Genomic DNA, 19,762 nt, shown 5'->3' on the forward strand with positions numbered 1-19,762 from the left:
CCTTGCAGACTTCTATTAACACTTAACAGAAGTTTAATAATTATCTTCAAATAATTGTTTTGTTACTACATTTAAAATAATTCATGCCTTATTCCTTGGCTACAGAACAGGTAGGGAGGTCTTAGTTCTTCCTTGAAAAACCTCCAACCTGCATATCAAATGTGGCCATGGGGCCTCAAGCATGCCACACCTTTCGCTGGGGCTCTGCTGTGACCCCATTTTTTCTGGGAGCCAAGCTTAGACCAAAGAACCAGTACCTGAAGATACCTTCAAGAATCAACATTCTGATTAAGACCTCCTGCCTTTATTTAGAAAGAGGTAAAATATATTCTATGGGACGCGGTGGCGCTGCGGGTTAAACCGCTGAGCTGTCGATCGGAAGGTCGGCGGTTCGAAACCGCGCGGCGGGGTGAGCTCCCGTTGCTCGTCCCAGCTTCTGCACACCAAGCAGTTCGAAAACATGCAAATGTGAGTAGATTAATTGGTACCACTTCGGCGGGAAGGTAACGGCGTTCCGTGAGTCATGCTGGCCACATGACCCGGAAGTGTCCTATGGACAACGCTGGCTCCAAGGCTTTGAAACGGAGATGAGCACCGCCCCCTAGAGTCGGACACGACTGGACTTTACGTCAAGGGAAACCTTTACCTTTACTAAAATATATTCTGGCTTTGCTCAATTTCCAACCTCCCTCTGAAAAGAAAAAATGAAAATTTTCCTCTGCTGAGGAAAAGGAAAAGATGATGATCTTTTCTTTTGAGTGGATGGATAACAGGAAGTGATAGTTCAAAGGAAGGGTTTATCAATTGCAAAGCTACATCCCTTGACATAATCCACCCTGCTAAAGAAGGGGAATATCCAGCCTCTGGATGCATTTGAGTTTCACTTCTGTATATTTCAACCAGATAAACACACAATCCCATGCAGATTTACAGTGGAATAAATTCAGTGATTTCAACGTACCTTATACCAAAATAACAGCCTTAATAACATATTTTGAACAAAAGTTTCAATACAAGTTTCTTCAGAACTAAGATCTTATATTCTAGTAATATGAGAAATCTTTTTATAATATAAGATCTTGTATCTCCTCACCACCACCAATTTTCACTCACCACAGTGCAAATATTGCATATCTGCATTTATTCTAATCATGAAGTTTGACTCATCCATGTTGTCAACCTTGCTTAGGGTTAAACATGATTGATATGTTTAGTGATAAAACAGATGTGCTGCTAGTCAGAGAAAGGAAGAGGGAAATTACAAGGGAATAGGAAATGAATCATGTGATCCTGTGGCATGTTCCTAATCTAATAATCATGATTTGGTCATTATTACTATTTTATCCCCAGTCTCTACTGGGTTTAAGCTTTTAACCCCTAACCACTATTGTTTTGCTTAGATAAAGGAAGATAGGAAGAAATACTGATTTTTACTGTAAGCATGCAACCATTGGGATCTGTAAGTCCGAAAGAAATAACAAGAGTGGATTTTGAAGGACATTTACCTCACTATTTATTTTGGCTACTTGCATAGAATGCAGAAGTCTTGAATCTTTTGTTGCCATCGCTTTTCCTTTCATTTTCTCATAGTCTTCTTTGTATTTAATCTTTACAGAGAAAATAAGTTAGAATTATAGACTCAAACAACTGTGATACCTAGATATTAACTTCCTGTCATTTTGAAGTAAGGCTGAATAATTGACAGAGTAATTACCTAATATTTTCTCCTTAAAAACTCTTTGCACAATGACCTCTTTGCTTTACTTCAAAAATGAGAGCAAACAATTCAAGATTCTCTTCTTGGTTTTCAGCTCAAAAGTTCACATTTTGTTTTCTAAGGCGTTTTCTCACTGGCTACACATATCAGAGCAACAATTTTATGAGAACAACTACAAAACCCCAAGTATGTACCTGGGGATAAAAGGACTGTGGACATTTATACTTAGATATAGTACTTTTTAACTAACTCTAAGTGATTAAATAAATGATGCCTGAAATATTCTGAAATGGATGGAAAATATGTTTTGGTTCATTAATATTTTGCCTATTTTTATCTACATGCTTAATTTTCAAGCATGGAAAATGACTTTCAAAATTTCTATTTTACTATCTAGATACTTCAGAAACAATGACTTTCAAATGCAGAGATTATTCAGAAAAAGAAATAGAGTGCCTAATATAGATTATTATAGTTTATGGCATATTACCTTCAAAAAGAAACTCTATATCTTGAATGTCTAAAACAACTTGTTTTTCCTTTGTGTATATTATGTTGATTTTTACTCTTAATAAGCCTTTCAAAAACACATTTTTTAATATTATGTTGATTTTTACTGTTAATAAGCCCTTCAAAAACACATAGAACCTACTTCACTGGCAAGATCACCTGAAGCTTTGGCAGCAAGCAAGGACCTGGAATCTAACTTCATTTCAAAGTTGCGGCCCCTGCTTTTCTTCCAGTCTTCTTTGTACTTAATCTAGGAAGAAAATATAGATGCATGTTATATAAGATTAATAAAGATTAATAAAGGTAAGCTACAAAAATGTACATAACATAGCAAACCAGCAACTTGTACCATATGTGACTTTTAAAACTATTGGAAATATGCATATGGACTGTTTCAGACTACATTCACATCCATGTCTGTACCGTTCAGAATCATTTGGAAGCAGATTAGCTTGGTTCTTCCTTCTCAGCAATGCTCTTTCAGATAGTGTTCACTTTAGCAAGGGAAACCTAACAATCATGAGAAGGGTTGAAAGGAACCCTATTTCATATTATTAGGAGAGGCAAATTCACAAGGTTTCTCTCTTCCTTTTAACTCATGGAACCATGAAAAGGAGATCTTGGTTTCCCTCTGTCCCACTGATCATGAGCACAGTAGCCGAGAATGAGAAACCATGAGGATTTTCCCCTTCTGAGACTCCTAGCCAGCAGTTGTTAGCAGGATTGCTGGGTGGAATGGGAGAAACTTCTCCCCTTCTCTCAGGTGTCGAGGCCTGCCAATATTTATTCCAGGTAATCTGAACATTTCTTCTCCCTGCCATTAGAAGCATAAAAACAAAACTTTGCCCTGCAGCATCCAACTAATAAACTCTCAAACTTTACTATCTAAGCTAGTCTGTGCCTGTTTACTCAGAAGCAATTCTCACAGTGTTCAATTGGCAAACTCCACAGGTAAATGACTATAGGGGAGTGGGCAACCTAGAACATCCATGGCTGTTTGGCTGAAGAATAGTATAAAGCTAAAAACAAAACCCTGATATCCCCCCTTTTTTTCTTTCTCTAAGTACTTCCTTTCCATCCTTCATGCAGCAGATTGCAGGAAAGACGTGGATGTCTGAAGTGGTGTCTTACATTCACTTAAACCAAGATCTACACTGGAATGGTAGAAGCCTAGGCCATTCTCATCCCCAATGATTCTGAGACCTGCCTCTATTTACCTATAATATGGAAAAGTCTTACCTCACTGTATAATTCTGCATTGGCTTTGGCCTTCATTAGCTCTGGAACATCCTGAGGCAAAGTATAATGTGTTTTGTTTTTCTGATAGTTGGCTCGATAGTTTAGCTGCCAAAGATCAAAAACATGTATTTAAAAAATTCAAAATCATTCAGGAATACAATATGATTCAAAAAAAAATATTGTTAGGCTATCCTAAGTCTCAAGGAAGGATGGGAAGCTGTCATTTTACCCTATAATATGGTAACTTGTCACTGAAAAATATGAGTGCAAAATAAAATGTAAATCATAATGGCAAGTACTTTACAGTATATTAATAAACAAAACAATGTATTCTCAGGTGTCTTGAAAGGAAGGTCTGAATAATAAAAACTATATAATATTGGTGAATTTCTCAGAGAAATTTTGTTTAGTTAATATTCATTTAATTTTATTGCAATTCTGCCATTCATTTTTTAAGTTATACTTTTCAGATTTACAAATCTACTTTTATTAACACATTAGATTTGACATAAATGAATCATTGATGTCACCACTAAGAAGGTCATCTTCTATCTGTACCAATTCCAGTGGCTGATTCACACCCCTCACCAAACCATTATGTACTTTGATTCCTTATACTTTGAATGGCAGGTTGTTGTCTGTGCATTCGTCTTCTTTATCACTATCATCACTTCACCACTATTGTCTCTTTCAGCCCCACTGACATTATGGCCCAGAAGGAGACATTAAACCCATAAGAGTCGGCTCCTTCTTATTCCTGTTAGAAATAAGATGAAAAGCTATTCTAGTGGGCATAGGGAGCTGGCAAAAGTACCCATCTTTCTGGGCTGTGTGCTCAAGTAAACATTCTCAGTGTTGCCCTTGATGAATTTTGTACTATGCAAACTATTACTTTCCAGGGCTAAATGACTGTTTGTGCAATAGCTCCCATGTTTGGGATGACAATTGAGCATTCATAATAGAACTTACATCACTAAGTTGCTGGGCGTTGATTTTCGCTTGAACGATCTGAGGTGTGCATGTAATAGAGCTATATTTCAATTTATCTATGTTTTGCCTGTAGTTTACCTGAAGATTAAAAAAAAGTACACATTCAGATTATACACACTTCAAAATTACAAACACTAATCTCATCCAAAGACCTCCATGTTACACTGCAGGATGCAATTAGTATTCTTTCCAGGCCTTAATTATTATTCATCCCCTGATTAATTACCTTCTTACCAGTCTGCAAATTGTATATCATTTAAAAGTGGTTTATTTAGAGAGCTTTTTTAAAGAAAAGGTGACTACAGCAGTTAAATGATATCTGAAGCTATGTTATCCATACAGATCTAAAACTCTAACATGGTATAAGTTATCCATGTCGAATGCATTCTTTCTAATTTGATAAGCCATGCCTAGGTCAGCAGATGACCTAGCAATCCAGTGAAATTCCAGATATGTTTACTTATGGGCCCTGATTTCTGGGGAAAAAAAGAATCTGTCTGTAAGTGTTGGAAGTCAATAGAATGACTTGATGAAAAGAAGGCCAGGCTTCATAATATGAGTCATTGCTTTGAGGGAAAATGATATGTCACAGCTCAATGGTATTTGAAAGCATGAAATTTAGCCATATAGAATTTCAGCAGATGCCATTTCAGCCCTGAGTGCAAGGCTAAAACCCATATCCTACGCTGCTTAGATGTAGAGGGACCTGTCTTTCTTGTACTGGCTCACTCTACTGAATGTTGTTTCATCACTCAGGCAACTCTATTCTGCAGCTTGATAAAGCATGTGAGCAAATTATGCAGACAATACCTTCTTATTATTGGTGTATCAGTACTCCGGTCCAAATTGTTGTGCCAGAAGAACAAATTAACAGAGTGCTAAAATTAGTACTTTTCATTAAGAATGTTTGAATCTTTACCATGATTTAAGGTGGATCCAGATTATTCTTTTCATTTCTTTTGATTCTTAAAGAGGAAGAGCCATTATTTGAAATACACTGGAAAAATACCAATAATTCAGTATTAAAATTTTGTTTTACATGGCAGAGTTAGACTCTCAACTCTTGGCATCATAGATTGAGCTGAGAAGGCTATGAAAATGCAGGACTGCCACGACCAGCTACATTTTCCAAAACTGGGTCTCTAGATTGTTTCAGAGTACAATTCCCATATTCCTGGTAAGCATGGTTCATGGCCAGGACAAGAGCAGTTGCAATCCAAATATATTTAGGGACCCAAGCCTAGAAAGCTGGTCTATAGTTTGTTGTTGTTTATTCATTTAGTCGCTTCTGTCTCTTCATGACTTCATGGAACAGCCCACACCAGAGCTTCCTGTCGGTCGTCAACACCCCCAGCTCCCCCAGGGACGAGTCCGTCACCTCTAGAATATCATCCATCCACCTTGCCCTTGGTCGGCCCCTCTTCCCTTTGCCCTCCACTCTGCCTAGCATCAGCATCTTCTCCAGGGTGTCCTGTCTTCTCATCATGTGGCCACAGTATTTCAGTTTTGCCTTGAATATCATTCCCTCAAGTGAGCAGTCTGGCTTGATTTCCTGGAGGATGGACTGGTTTGATCTTCTTGCAGTCCAAGGCACTCTCAGAATGTTCCTCCAACACCACAGTTCAAAAGCATCGATCTTCCTTCTCTCAGCCTTCCTTATGGTCCAGCTCTCGCAGCCATATGTTACCACGGGGAACACCATTGCTTTAACTATGCGGACCTTTGTTGTCAGTGTGATGTCTCTGCTCTTAACTATTTTATCGAGATTTGTCATTGCTCTTCTCCCAAGGATCAAGCGTCTTCTGATTTCCTGACTGCAGTCAGCATCTGCAGTAATCTTTGCACCTAGAAATACAAAGTCTTTCACTGCTTCTACATTTCCTCCCTCTATTTGCCAGTTATCAATCAAGCTGGTTGCCATAATCTTGGTTTTTTTGAGGTTTAGCTGCAAGCCAGCTTTTGCACTTTCTTCTTTCACCTTCATCATAAGGCTCCTCAGTTCCTCTTCGCTTTCAGCCATCAAAGTGGTATCATCTGCATATCTGAGATTGTTAATGTTTCTTCCAGCGATTTTAACTCCAGCCTTGGATTCCTCAAGCCCAGCTTGTCGCATGATGTGTTCTGCATACAAGTTGAATAGGTAGGGTGAGAGTATACAGCCCTGCCGTACTTCTTTCCCAATCTTAAACCAGTCCGTTGTTCCGTGGTCTGTTCTTACTGTTGCTACTTGGTCGTTATACAGGTTCTTCAGGAGGCATACAAGATGACTTGGTATCCCCATACCACTAAGAACTTGCCACAGTTTGTTATGGTCCACACAGTCAAAGGCTTTAGAATAGTCAATAAAACAGAAATAGATGTTTTTTCTGAAACTCCCTGGCTTTTTCCTATAGTTACTGATAATCAAAATCTGGTAGTAACTCTCCAAAGTTTCAGAAGTCTATACAAAACTCAGTTAGATGGGTCAATGATCAGATACAATAGAAGGCAGCTTCTTCAGTAGAACACAGCTCCCTATAGTGCACTGTATGGAAGTACTGTAATAAAAATAAAAGACCAAGTGGCTACCTCTTTCTTCTACTAGAAAAAAAAATAGGGAACTACTTTCTATTTACTATTCTTTTTACTATACCTTTTATACCATATCTTCTTCTGTGGTGTTTCTAGCTAGCAACAAACCCCCCAAAACGAAAACAGCATAGTCCATAGAATGCTAATGTGAAATCTTTGGATTAGGATGAACCCAAAACAACTGACAATAGTGTTATGCCTTTATATCCTGAATTGAGCTAGCCCTGCCATATAAGCTACTTATCTGATATGTTTGCATTATCCTACTTGGAAAGGATTGACACTAAGGACATACTTACCCTATTAAAAATTAATCAAATTAAAAAGTCATTTTGTGTGTTTAGGAAACCACTTCTGGATTGCCTACAGCTCAGGAGACTATAACAATATGAGAGAAATCAGGGAATTTGGGACAAAATTTCCAGCTCCTTCTCCAAAATCTAATTCCCAAGATTCCAGACAAGATTCAGCAAACATTCTAACAACTAAGCAGCTCTGACTCTGGCTACTAGCCAATAAGGAGATTAGATTAGATTTTATTGATTTTGGTCAGTGACCAGTATACCCAAAAAGGAGAATATTTTCTATTCTTCCTTAGTTGCATTATAGAAGAAAGCCAGGATATAACTACTTTGATTTATACCCTCCCTTTCTACTAAATCTGAGCACTTAAAGTGGATAACAGTCAATAAAATGCAGAATGCAAAAAATAAAAATTCAAAAATGTCCACTAAAGCTAATGAAAACTTCAATCAACAATCAAAGGCTTTTTAAAAGAGACATGTCTTCATTGCTCTTCTGAAGGAAGAAAAAAATTGGTGGCACTGCAGAAGACCCTTTTCTGTAAGTCAGATAAGCAAGCTTCTGACAGCAGGAGCATCTTCAGAAAGGCTCCACCTGCAGACTTTCATGACCAGTCATACTCCTAATGTGAAAAATAGTGTCTCAGATGGTCAGCTCCTGAGTCATCTAGGGCTTTAAAGATTAAGAACTTCTTAATTTATGCTTGCTAGGCAACTGGAAAGCAGAGCGTATCTTTCAATATACCATCTTATCATCTGGGTACCTGTGGAAGAGTAGGCTGCTTAGGAAAATTGCAGGCAGCTGTGCTGCCTTCTTCCCCTCCTATCTGAGCCTTCTCCCCAGCACTGCACCATTGCCAATAAAGCTGCAACCTTGAAACACAGGTGGGAGGAGATGTGTGTTTGGAAGCTCTGCAGCCACCAGTAAATGGAGTAAAAGTCGAATAAAAGAAGGTGTTTTTCCTTCAAAGGGAGTGAATGGTCCAGAGGAAAAGAGGCATAGAGGCACAGCAAGGAAAAGGGCAAGTATAAAAGTGCAATGCGGAAAGTTGCAAGTACTCTTCATGCTGGCTGGTGGCAGAAGAAAAAAAGCAGAAGAAATTCCAGAGAGTGAGGAATTAAGAAAGAACAGTGTTTGTAAGAAGAAAACACTGTTATATAGAGTGTAGTATTGCAATAGAGTTGTTATAGTAATAGTAATTAGTGTAGTAATATAGAAAGAATAGCAATATGATAGAATATAGGATAGAGACAACAGAAAACACTCACATATAGATTTGTAAGCTTCACATTTCACTTTTATATCTCGTTTTTTTCAAAATAAAACATCTCCCCAACCCTTATAGGGAGATATTAAAAAACCACCCATCCAGAGTCCAGTGCTTTTGTGGTTCTGGGTCAATCTAATTGGGTATAGTTTTAAAAAAAGAATCCGTGACAGTACTATATGCCACGTAACATCCTAGCTGCTGCATTTTGCACCATTTTTCAAGGGAATCCTACATAAAGTGCAATGAAACCAACCAACCAAGATCTAGATAACTGTGGATGTAGTATTCCTTATGTTGGTATAAAACCAGTATAACTGTCATAGTGTAGTGTTGCCTTTGCAAGATAATTATAGAAATGACATCTGTGTTGCATGCAAAGAGAACAGGACTTATGCCAGTATAACTAAGTACAGCAGATTGTATCTCTTATTCCCAGTCCCTTGACAGTTCCTGAGCCTAGCCTACAATCTGGAAAACAACTTGTTCTTCTAGGGGTTTCGTTGTCACTGGTTATGTCTGTCACTGCAATTAAACAACTGCTTTACACAGGCCATGAAATATATTCCTCTCTACAGGGGATGGCAAGCCATGCATGCAAAAGGGTGAGAACTGAGAGCGCTATTTACATCTTTCAGAGGAACCAGCTTCCTTGTTGTCTGATAGGAAGGAGTCAGGGTCACTGGGTAATTGTAGTTAACATCATCATGTGTGTAATCAGATTTGTAGGCTATCTGGAACACAAAAACAATCACGTTTTTGAAAACTGTCATTTGTTTTGAATAGTTATCAGACAAGAGAAAAAGAATTAAAATTACTAATATTATTGCACTTCAGGAGCAAAATAAGATCAGGATGGTCCATGTCAAAGATAATGAAATTATTTGCATAGTTTAGATGCTGAGTCCTCTCAGCTGTACATATACGCCACTGTCAACTGTGGGAGCATTGATTTCCATTTGTGGCATGGTTCTTCAGTGTCTTGTAGATTTGTAAATAATATGCTTCAAGACATGGTAAGTAAAAAATGCCATCACACTGAATACCATACGTATTAGATTAAGTGCAGTTGTTCTTAAATGCAGCAGTATTGAAGTAGCAGGTGGCAGGGACAGCAGTTTACGAACTAAACTTCCCTGAGGGGGGAAAAAGAGGGTGTTTCCCCCCTCCCGCTTGAAAACTACATTCAATTAGTTTAATGCCTACTCCCAAGACTCATAACCTGTTAATTAACAAATTAAGATCTAAGAGGTATTGAACCACCTGCCACATAAATGAAAAACCAGAAACTATAGTTTACTCTAGTGATCCAAAATACATGTTTACTGGAGTGATATATACTTATGCAAAATTCATTATTAATAGGACAGTTTTGGGGAGTACTTTGAACAGCACAGAAATATTTATGACCCTTCCTGCTCTCTAAAGAAATAATTAAAAGTGTGGCTATCCTTCATTTCAGGAAGCGAAGACTAGATGTCATTTTGAAATGGTATATAGCAAATAATTAAGGACAATCTGATTTAAACAGCTTACATTGCTTGCCAAGCTTCCAACCTTCATGGCATGCAGTGTGCGCCGGTCCATGCCAACTCCTTCATAATGACCTTTCTGGTTCTGGTAATGTTTTTTATATTTGAGCTGAACACAAAAACAAAATACTTCTCAGAGATTAATGCAACAAAGAAACAAAGATATAGCAGAACTAAAAAGAGCACAAGAATTGCTAGTATGTATCTGCATTATTATTTCAAAAGAATGGCTCTCCACTATCATTTTATTTTGGTGCCACTGTAGTTAGAAAACATCTAAGTACCACTTATTTATGAACAAAAGACCATAGTAGAAAGCAATTCAACAGTATTGATTTACAGCATCCAATATAGATTATTTTTATTTTAACGTGATGTTACGTTTTGCCAAATATATTCTACAATGTTGCTATTATGATCCTTTCCATTTATAAAGCACATAGTATCCAAATTCTATTGCAGTTACTTAAAAAAATGATAACAAAATGTTATTGGGTTATAATGTTTGGCCTATATTTTGCTCTTTAATTTGGAATTCAACCAAGGCTACTTGGTAATTGAGTCCACAAACAAACAAAAGAGATGAAGGTAATTAATATTAAAATTAACAGAAATTACTTGATTAGTGATTAATTATATGTGATCTCTTTTGCAATGACTTTTGTATTCTTTGATCTAAGCTACTTGCCTTTTTTGGAAGTTACTTATATACAAACTGTGATTTCAACGGTAACTACATTAAGCTTTCATAGAACTGCATACAAATAATTCAAACTTACATCACTGGTATATTTTGAGATCTTGCTAACATTCCTGAATTGAGGGGTCTCACAGTAGTTAATACTGTGGCCTTTACTGTTCTCCAGGTCCTTCTTATATTCAACCTTAAAAATTGGAATTAACAAGAACAAAAAGTGGTATATATTAATTCCTGACAACATTAGCTATCTCCAGCAATAAAAGAAGCACCTCTGTCTAGGGTCAGGCTGAATATTTGCAATGAAGGAAAACAGAAGAGCAAATGTAGGTCCCATAATAAAGCAAAATTCTCAGCAAGTATGGATTAATATTTTACTCCAACCCAGTCATTATAGGTTACATTTGCACATGGGCATGCTTAGAACATGCTTACCTAAAATAAAAGATATTTTCTTTGTTTATTTACATGCTGCCCATTGCCATACACAGCCCACCACTCCTCTCTTTTTTCCATGTGTGTGTGTAATATATTGTGCAATATGTATCTCCTTCTCTCACACAATACTGTACACAAACACATATACAGTGTGTGTGTGTGTGTGTGTGTGTGTATAAACAAACAAACACCCAAAGGGAAAAAAAGCATTGTTTTTGCAATACTGACATGGAGTGAATTCTAAAGAGATTTAGATGTTTACATAACTAGGCTGACTTTTGAATAGAAATATGAAAGGTTCAGTTCTCTTAATATATTGTTTTATTTTATATTATTATTCTATTTTAACATATATAGAAAATTACCGAGAGTCCAGTGTACACATTTCATAATGAATAAATAGGATTTTCATGAATTTCTCTATATATTATATAATTTTCCTGAAAGCAAAACTAAAACTAAAAGAATGTGGGACAGGAGGCTATTTATTTATTTATATTTTTTTTACCCCACCTTTATTATTTTTATGAAGAACTCAAGGCAGCGAACATACCTAATACTCCTTCCTCCTCCTATTTTCCCCACAACAACAACCCTGTGAGGTGAGTTGGGCTGAGAGAGAGTGACTGGCCCAAGGTCACCCAGCCGGCACTCAAAAATTAATAAGACCTACATAATTTCCCAACACATTTAAGTTTATTTGTTTTGCTTAAGCAAGCAAAGATGTCCTCCATATGTCCACACCATTTTGCAGATAAAGCAGGGGTCACACCTCAGGGCAATGCCTTAGCATTGTCATACTCATTGACAACAGTGCCGAAGCCTACCCTCTATCACTCTCATGCAACTGCAGAAAGTTCTGCTGAATGCTACATTTATTTGCTCTGGTGAAGCTTCTCTTGCACTAATTTAAAAGAGGAAACTGACAATTTTATATGGAAAAGTAAGGGAGGATGGAAAGGCGGTTTTACAAAGATGGTATTAATGTTTCAGAGGTAGCAGCGAACACTGTGATAATTGATATAGTTAAATTCAAATAGTTTTTCTCTGCATTTCATATCAGTCAAGATATATGATCTTACCTCACTGTACAGCTTGTTCACGTCCTGGGCTTGCTTAAGAACTAGGTTTTCTTGGGCTGAAAGAGAATGGTAATGGGCTGCTCCTTTCATCTTTGAAAATTCCTTCTTGTATTTAATCTGAAAAAGAAACACCATGGTATAACAGCTATAGGCTAACCATGTTTTTCATTTGCTTAGCTATCTGCCAAAGCTCAGTGTGACAATAATTTTAGCGGACCTACGATTTACCCCATAGTGCTATTAGTTGAGTAAGTATAGAGCTGAAAAAGAAATTAGAGTATACAAAGTCAGGTATGGTTGAACCGGACATGCCATTAATTTGCTTTTGAAACTTGTATTTGTGGTTTACTTTCTCTATTTTTCAAACTAACAATAGCTGCTGCATAGTAGTATCAACTAGAGTTTTGCAAGGGTGAATTCACTAATATATATTTTCTCCACTAGCAACCTGCTTCAGCAAATAGCAGGTTCTAGACCAAATAGCAATTTCAAGATACAGTAGATGATTTTCAGAAGGAAAACAACTGTTCCTTAAAATCATCCTTCACTGCCAAGCACAGCATTTAAGACAGTATATTATGTTGCATCTGATGTGTTTTCAGTTTTATTTGTTTTATGAATCTGGTCGCATTCTCTGTGCACTGTTTGTATATTTGTAAGCAACAATACATTGCAAAGAAAAATTTCATAAACCCCAGAACTCCTCTGTTCTCATTCATGAGACAAACTATATACAGAACCATACCTAAAGCATCTTTGCAAGCACTATTTGAGCAAATGTATTTCAGTATAAAAATAATCTAGTCTACCCAGTTGAAGAATATGAAAGCCAATACAGTATATTAAGCCTGAAATACAAGGTTCTTGATTAGACTCCTACTCAGTCCTGCAACTCATATCACACAAGTTGCTATCTCCCATTTTAACCTACTGCACAGGATTATTCTGAGATAGCAGTTCATACAATATTAAATGCTGTCCTCAGCTCTTTGCACAAAATATACATAAAATGGTTTTCTTTAATTACATACATTGGAAAAGTAAATAAGCTGGGTCAATTAGTTTATTTTTGATTATGTACAACTGGAAAACATTGCAAGGCATGTGTATGTGCTAAATAGTTCATAAGTCACCTGTTCAGATCCTTTATCATTAACTGGAGCTATTATTGCTGACTTTAAAACACGAACAGATTAGTAAGTACTAGAATACTTCAGCTGATCATGTGCCATAAATTGATGTTGCCTCTAAGCAACCACACAGATAGACCGCCTCCAAGATGAGTGCTAGAATACCAACCGTTTTTTTACAGTTTATTTAAAAATAAATACAGAAGATGAGCATGTCATAAAATCTTATTTTAATAGTACAAAATATTTCTGACTAAAAATATTGCTTCCAGTTTTGAAAGTATGTATTTAGAGCATTCTCAATCAGAACTGAAACCATTATATCTAGGGTCATTTGCTAGATCACAAAAAACAGCTAATGTCCTCAAAGGACTTGCTCCTTTTATAGGTTTCCATTAATTGCTCAAATAATATGACACCAGATAAACTATAACAAGCATTTTGGATCTGTCCCATGTTAGCTGAGACATCCAATTTCATACTCACATCACTAGCCAAGTCATTTGCCTTCTTAGCATTTAGATATGCTGGTGTGATCATAGCAGGAAAACTCCCTTTCCCTCTGTGCTCTTCGTATTCGTCCATATAATCCTGAAGAATATTCAGCAGTGATCATCTACTTACTGATTTTTATATCTCATTTTAATATTAGCCTTTGTAAGCAGTACTGTTTCCATATATTACAATATCAAATGAAGAACGTAAGAGAGGAGATAATGAAAGAGGCTGAAAACATCATTCTTACCAATATATTTTTAAATGCCTAACATGAACTTAAGAAATTATAGCCCATATAATTTTAATCCATTCATTTATTTGTAGTTCGCACGAAAGGCAGTGTAGGAATCAATACATGTGTTGGAAACAAGATGAAAAATGTGTTGTGGTACAGTAAATGCTGTCATTGTGAAGTAAATTTAGCTAGATCTTTCTCTTATCTGCCTTTTAATTTCTTTTGCCCTTTACTTATTCTTTTTATCTTTGCATAATATTGCTCACCTAAAAGCAGACACTGTGATAGGTAATGTATACTATGTACCAGTTCTAAGAAATCCATATTACCACGGGATGCAGACAATGTGGTATAGGAATTTAATAAATAAATAATTTTCAGTGGAACATGCAACTCAAATTAATCATGTCCTTGTTAAGGATATTGAGAAACCTTTCTTTCATCTTGCTATATCAATGAAAGAAAATAAAAATCTCCTATTATCTAATAAATTACTACAAACAGCTGACACACCTAATCTCTGCATCTAGGTGAACCTTTGCACAAAATATACATAAAATGGTTTTCTTTAATTACATACATTGGAAAAGTAAATAAGCTGGGTCAATTAGTTTATTTTTGATTTTGTACAACTAGAAAACATTGCAAGGCATGTGTATGTGCTAAATAGTTCATAGGTAAAGGTAAAGGTTTCCCTTGACATGAAGTCCAGTCGTGTCTGACTCTAGGCGGCGGTGCTCATCTCCGTTTCAAAGCCGAAGAGCCAGCGTTTGTCCCTAGACACTTCCGTGGTCATGTGGCCGGCATGACTACACGGAACGCCGTTACCTGCCTGCCGAAGCGGTGCCTATTAATCTACTCACATTTGCATGTTTTCGAACTGCTAGGTTGGCAGGAGCTGGGACTAGCAACGGGAGCTCACCCCGCCACGTGGATTCAAACCGCCGATCTTCCGATCGGCAAGCTCAGCAGCTCAGCAGTTTAACCTGCAGCGCCACCGCATCCCATAGTTCATAAGTCACCCCAATTTCGTTCTATTCCAAAACTCACCAGTTTTAGAAGGAGCATTAGGTATAGAATGTGGGGCACTAATTGCAAGGGGAATAAAGAGCCCTAAACTACAAGAGGAGCTACTACTCATAGTATGTGGACTGAAATCACTACTTTAGAAGCAGTGTGAATTTGAATAAATGTGAATTTATTTATTTATTATTCAAATTTTGATAATTGTGAATATATTTGCGTTGTTTATTACCTGAGTAAATTGGTCTACATTTTCTCTTAATGTGCCAACAGAATGACTTGCTTTTCCTTTAATCTCTTTTTCGTATCTTTGGTGATACTTAACCTGAAAGAAATTATGATAAAAGGAATGAGTTTATTCTGCTATTCCTTTATGTTTAAGACTTATAGACCACTTTCTATATAAAGTGCGCAAAGCAGAAATAAATAAATACGTTTCAAACAGAGGGAAAAAGCTCATCATTGCACCTCATACTTCAATATTAGTTACTTCACATCTCTGAGTAATTCAGGGGTACAGAGTTTATCCAAGTTTGATTAACTCAGTCAGCATGTCTCTTCCAAAGGTGGTCTATAAATTTACAGGTTGATAATAATGGACATGCCTTCAATTAATAGCCAATGACCACTGTTCTCATATCAGCCAAAAGACTAAGACTGATGAAGAGCCCGAACTTAATTCCTTACATGACCAAACAAACATTTACACCTAATTCATATATCAGGGGGTGCCACCCTTCTACCATTCTGAATTTAATTCGTCCTTCTCTCAAATCCCAACATACATTTTTTTTAGCATAAATGTCCCATAGTAATGGAGAACCATCAACCCATTAATATCAGTCCCTTTCAAATCTAGGATGCTGTAATATCTGTAATTTTTCCCACCAAGGAAAAGTTGGCCTTAATTTTGTAAAATACAGTACAGATTTAGCTTTGGTATAACATGACTTACAGAGCATATGTTATCTTACAGACAGGATGTGTTCTATTCATGACTTATAAAACTTACATCGCTGGCAAGTTCATTGGCTCTTTTAGCAATTTGATAAGCTGGTGTTATCATAGCAGGGAAGCTTCCTTTTCCTCTTTGTTGTTCATACTCTTCTGGGTATTTTAACTGAAAAAAAAATCAATGCTTAAAGTTATAGCAGTAGAGATATAAATCTAGTTCACATTAAATCATGGCTTGGGTTAATATATGAAATATATTGGCTGAGCTGAAATTAAACAAGCCACTTTATAATTTCTCATGATATATGAATCTAGCCAGAGAGAGGCAACCGTGGTAAGCAGACATATTATATCCTTATACTTACGTCACTCATGAGCTGCTCCCCAGCTCTTTCATGAAGTATTTCTGGAGTATCCATAACACTGCTGAATTTGGAAACATGTTCTTTATGTCCTTGTTTGTATTCCACCTAGGGATGGAAAGAAGACAACTTTCTTGAAAATAAAGAATACAGTCTTATTTCTTGCTACCAAACATGAAAAGGCAGGAATATCTTGTGGGTTTTTATTTGGTTTCAGTTTCTGCAAAGTTTTATCTTTTGGACTGACATGATTCATTCAACTCCTGTATCACAGGTGATTATTTATGGTGTGCTTCTACTTGGTTTGGTTTAGGTCAAAGCATATGGCAAGGTTGCCCTCTCTTTTTTCTTTTTCTTTTATCTTACCTGCATAATTAGACATTCTGAAAATTACCATGGGGTAGAGAGCAGAGTGTAAGATTTTCTTATACACCAGTAGTACTCAGGTGTTAATGAAAAAGATTAGGAATATAAAGTTCTGTTTTATATATACAGCAGAGATCTCTATACCTAATCTTATTTCATTAATACGTGAACTTGGAACCCTGTGTTCTTACTCAATAAGATGGAATAAATCAGAACTAATTACAGTGCCTCACAGTAACAATACAGATTAGAGTTTTAAGTTATCTTCTTTGTTTGCCTTGACAAAAGAATTTCTAAGAGGTATTCTCTTAGAGAATACTAAGTTTATCACCTGTTAAGACATAGATGAAAGAAGCTCTAGACAGATCTGAAAGAAGACCTAGAAAGAAGGCCTGACTGATATTTAAAGTAAGATAACAGTGATTAAGATGAATACTTAATATAAGATCAATTCATAATTTGGAAGAAATTAAAATTTCCAACATTTATACCATGGTATTATTTTAAATTAATCTTGGAAAGTCAGTTTGGTGTAGTGGTTAAGGCATCAGGCTGGAAACCGGGAGACCGTGAGTTCTAGTCCCACATTAGGCACAAAGCCACTTGGGTGACCTTGGGCCATTCATTCTCTGTCAACCCTAGGAAGGAGGCAATGGCAAACCACTTCTGAAGAACCTTACTAAGAAAACTGCAGATTTGTCCAGGCAGTCTCCTATAATCAGACATGATTGAACGGATCAAAAATATATATTGTAAATTAATCTACAGGATACTGAACACATTTCTTTGGCAGGGACATCCTGTCATACAGATTTTCAGTTATATGTTAAGTGAATATAATTTTGCACACTTTCAATTTTATAATTGGTCATTTATCCTAGCTTTGGACACTGTCTAAAGTAAGAAACAGAATTCAGTTCCTCTTTGGGCTTGGTATTATTATCAGACTCCACTGAAATCCTGGCAAGCATTGGGAGTTCACTCTTAGTAGCTGTGATTGATCTTGCAATCAATCTGTGGGTGGGTGGGTGGGTGGGTGGGAGGGTGTGTAAAATACTGGATCACAACTATATGTGATCTGTTTCCCTCTGAAAAGCCCACACAATGGGATAATCAGAATTTTAAAATAGCATCTAAATCTTTTTGTTTTGGTTTTTTTTACAAAAATTAAACTGGGCCTCTCAATTTTAGCTAGCTAGCTAGCTATCAAATTTGTCACTGCCCATCTCCTCGCACTGGGAGGAGATTTACTTATTACTTTAGTTGAACTCAATTTCATAGAATTTGTTTTTGGAGGTTTTGAGTCCAATTTTGCCCAGTATCTTTCTTGACAGTACTTTTAATTTATTTGTTTAATTTCTAGGCTACCCCACTCCAGATGACTCTGGGCAGCTTCACAGAATTTAAAAACAATAGTATTATATGACCAAAAAAGTTCATAAAACAGCAACTATTAGGAGAACAATACCATCCCTCTGTATACTTAGCAATTCACAAGGTATCTCAATCTAAGGCCTGAGGGAAAAGCCTTAAGGGTTTCAAACATTTAATGACAAGGTGGGAACCCTATAGATTTCTAGGCAATATTATTCCAAAAGACAGGTGCAAATGTGAAATGCTATCTTGTTTTGATGAAAGTAGATTAAAATTACATTCTCTGGCGTTATTTGTCAAACCATTATGCTGATTTAATTCTCTACAGGCCAATTAATTGCCAAAGATGTTCATTTTAAAACAATGAAGTGGCAATGGATACAGAAATATAAATATATCTTATACCAGAAACCTGTTAATATTAAGGAAAAAAGCCCTCAAAACTCTATGGAAACTCTGAAAACTTTATGTGATAAAAACAACTTTTCATGACATTACCCAGCGTTTTCAAACAACAGTAATTTTAAATACTTTGATCCTCAACTGTTAAAACATTTTAATTTTTTGTTCATATCACAAAATAAATGCATTTATTAATTAAAATGATATATTAGTTAGCTACAGACATTAGGCTTAAACACAAGGGTGGCAAAAGAGTAAATACACAATTACTGGTATTTACATGGTAGATTTACATTATTATTGTAGCGGGGGGCTATTTAGGAATGGAAGAATATTCCATAGCCTGCTTTGTTTCTCAGACCACATGTCATCATGCAGCCAGATCATCCATGTATACGCATATGAAGTATTTTTAAAAAGTAACCATAACATGTTAAAATTGTAGTTAAGTGCATATGTTTGTGTGGGGGTGTTCTATATATATGAATGTACAGTATACGTGTGTCTGTGGATTTATTCATTTATTTCACAATGTTTATAACATTGGGATAAAGATGGGTTATAACATATATGTCTCTATATGTACAGTATATGCATATACACATGCGCATACATATCCTTTTAAGTGAAAGCATTGGCTTTAATTCTTGTGGAGAATTCCCCACCCCTCACTCCACAACACAATCTCTTTGCCCTCCCCTTAAATACATTCCTGGAAACTCACACCACTGGATAGCTCTGTGGCCTTCTTGGCAATCTGATAAGTTGGAGTCATCAAAACAGGAAAGCTTCCTTTTCCTCTTTGCTGCTCGTATTCCTGGTTATACTTCAGCTAAAAGAAAGAGATATTTATGCATTTATACTTGGCCATCAAATTATTTCCTCTAATATTTATTTATTGGCATCCCAACTGGCACTGGGCTAGAAGCTAGAAGTCCATGAGTACTAGATCTAGTCTTGCCTTTGGGCCAGTTACTCTCTCTCTCTCTCAGCCATAGGAAGGATGTAAAACCACTTCTGAAAATGTTGCCAAAAAAACTGCATGAATTGTCCAGGTGCAAAGAGTCAAGAC

The 19,762-nt window shown here is 36.5% G+C and overlaps 1 protein-coding gene across 3 annotated transcripts in view; it reads right to left on the reverse strand.

Moving 5' to 3' along the window:
* The window catches only part of NRAP (nebulin related anchoring protein), a 72,617-nt gene that overhangs the window by 40,376 nt on the left and 12,479 nt on the right, over positions 1-19,762 (reverse strand). The window contains exons 6-18 of one of the 3 annotated variants that reach the window (XM_063307188.1): positions 19,415-19,522; positions 16,552-16,656; positions 16,245-16,352; positions 15,465-15,557; positions 13,963-14,067; positions 12,347-12,463; positions 10,909-11,013; positions 10,134-10,238; positions 9,227-9,331; positions 4,436-4,534; positions 3,467-3,571; positions 2,370-2,477; positions 1,506-1,607 (exon numbers count right to left, since the gene is read on the reverse strand). In XM_063307188.1, coding sequence (XP_063163258.1) covers positions 1,506-1,607; positions 2,370-2,477; positions 3,467-3,571; positions 4,436-4,534; positions 9,227-9,331; positions 10,134-10,238; positions 10,909-11,013; positions 12,347-12,463; positions 13,963-14,067; positions 15,465-15,557; positions 16,245-16,352; positions 16,552-16,656; positions 19,415-19,522 — 1,365 coding nt within the window. The remainder of the gene's footprint in view (positions 1-1,505; positions 1,608-2,369; positions 2,478-3,466; positions 3,572-4,435; positions 4,535-9,226; positions 9,332-10,133; positions 10,239-10,908; positions 11,014-12,346; positions 12,464-13,962; positions 14,068-15,464; positions 15,558-16,244; positions 16,353-16,551; positions 16,657-19,414; positions 19,523-19,762) is intronic. The other 2 variants (XM_063307190.1, XM_063307189.1) reach the window with 2 other exon arrangements.

The sequence above is a fragment of the Candoia aspera genome, chromosome 6 (assembly GCF_035149785.1).
Source record: "Candoia aspera isolate rCanAsp1 chromosome 6, rCanAsp1.hap2, whole genome shotgun sequence".
Lineage (NCBI taxonomy): Eukaryota > Metazoa > Chordata > Lepidosauria > Squamata > Boidae > Candoia > Candoia aspera.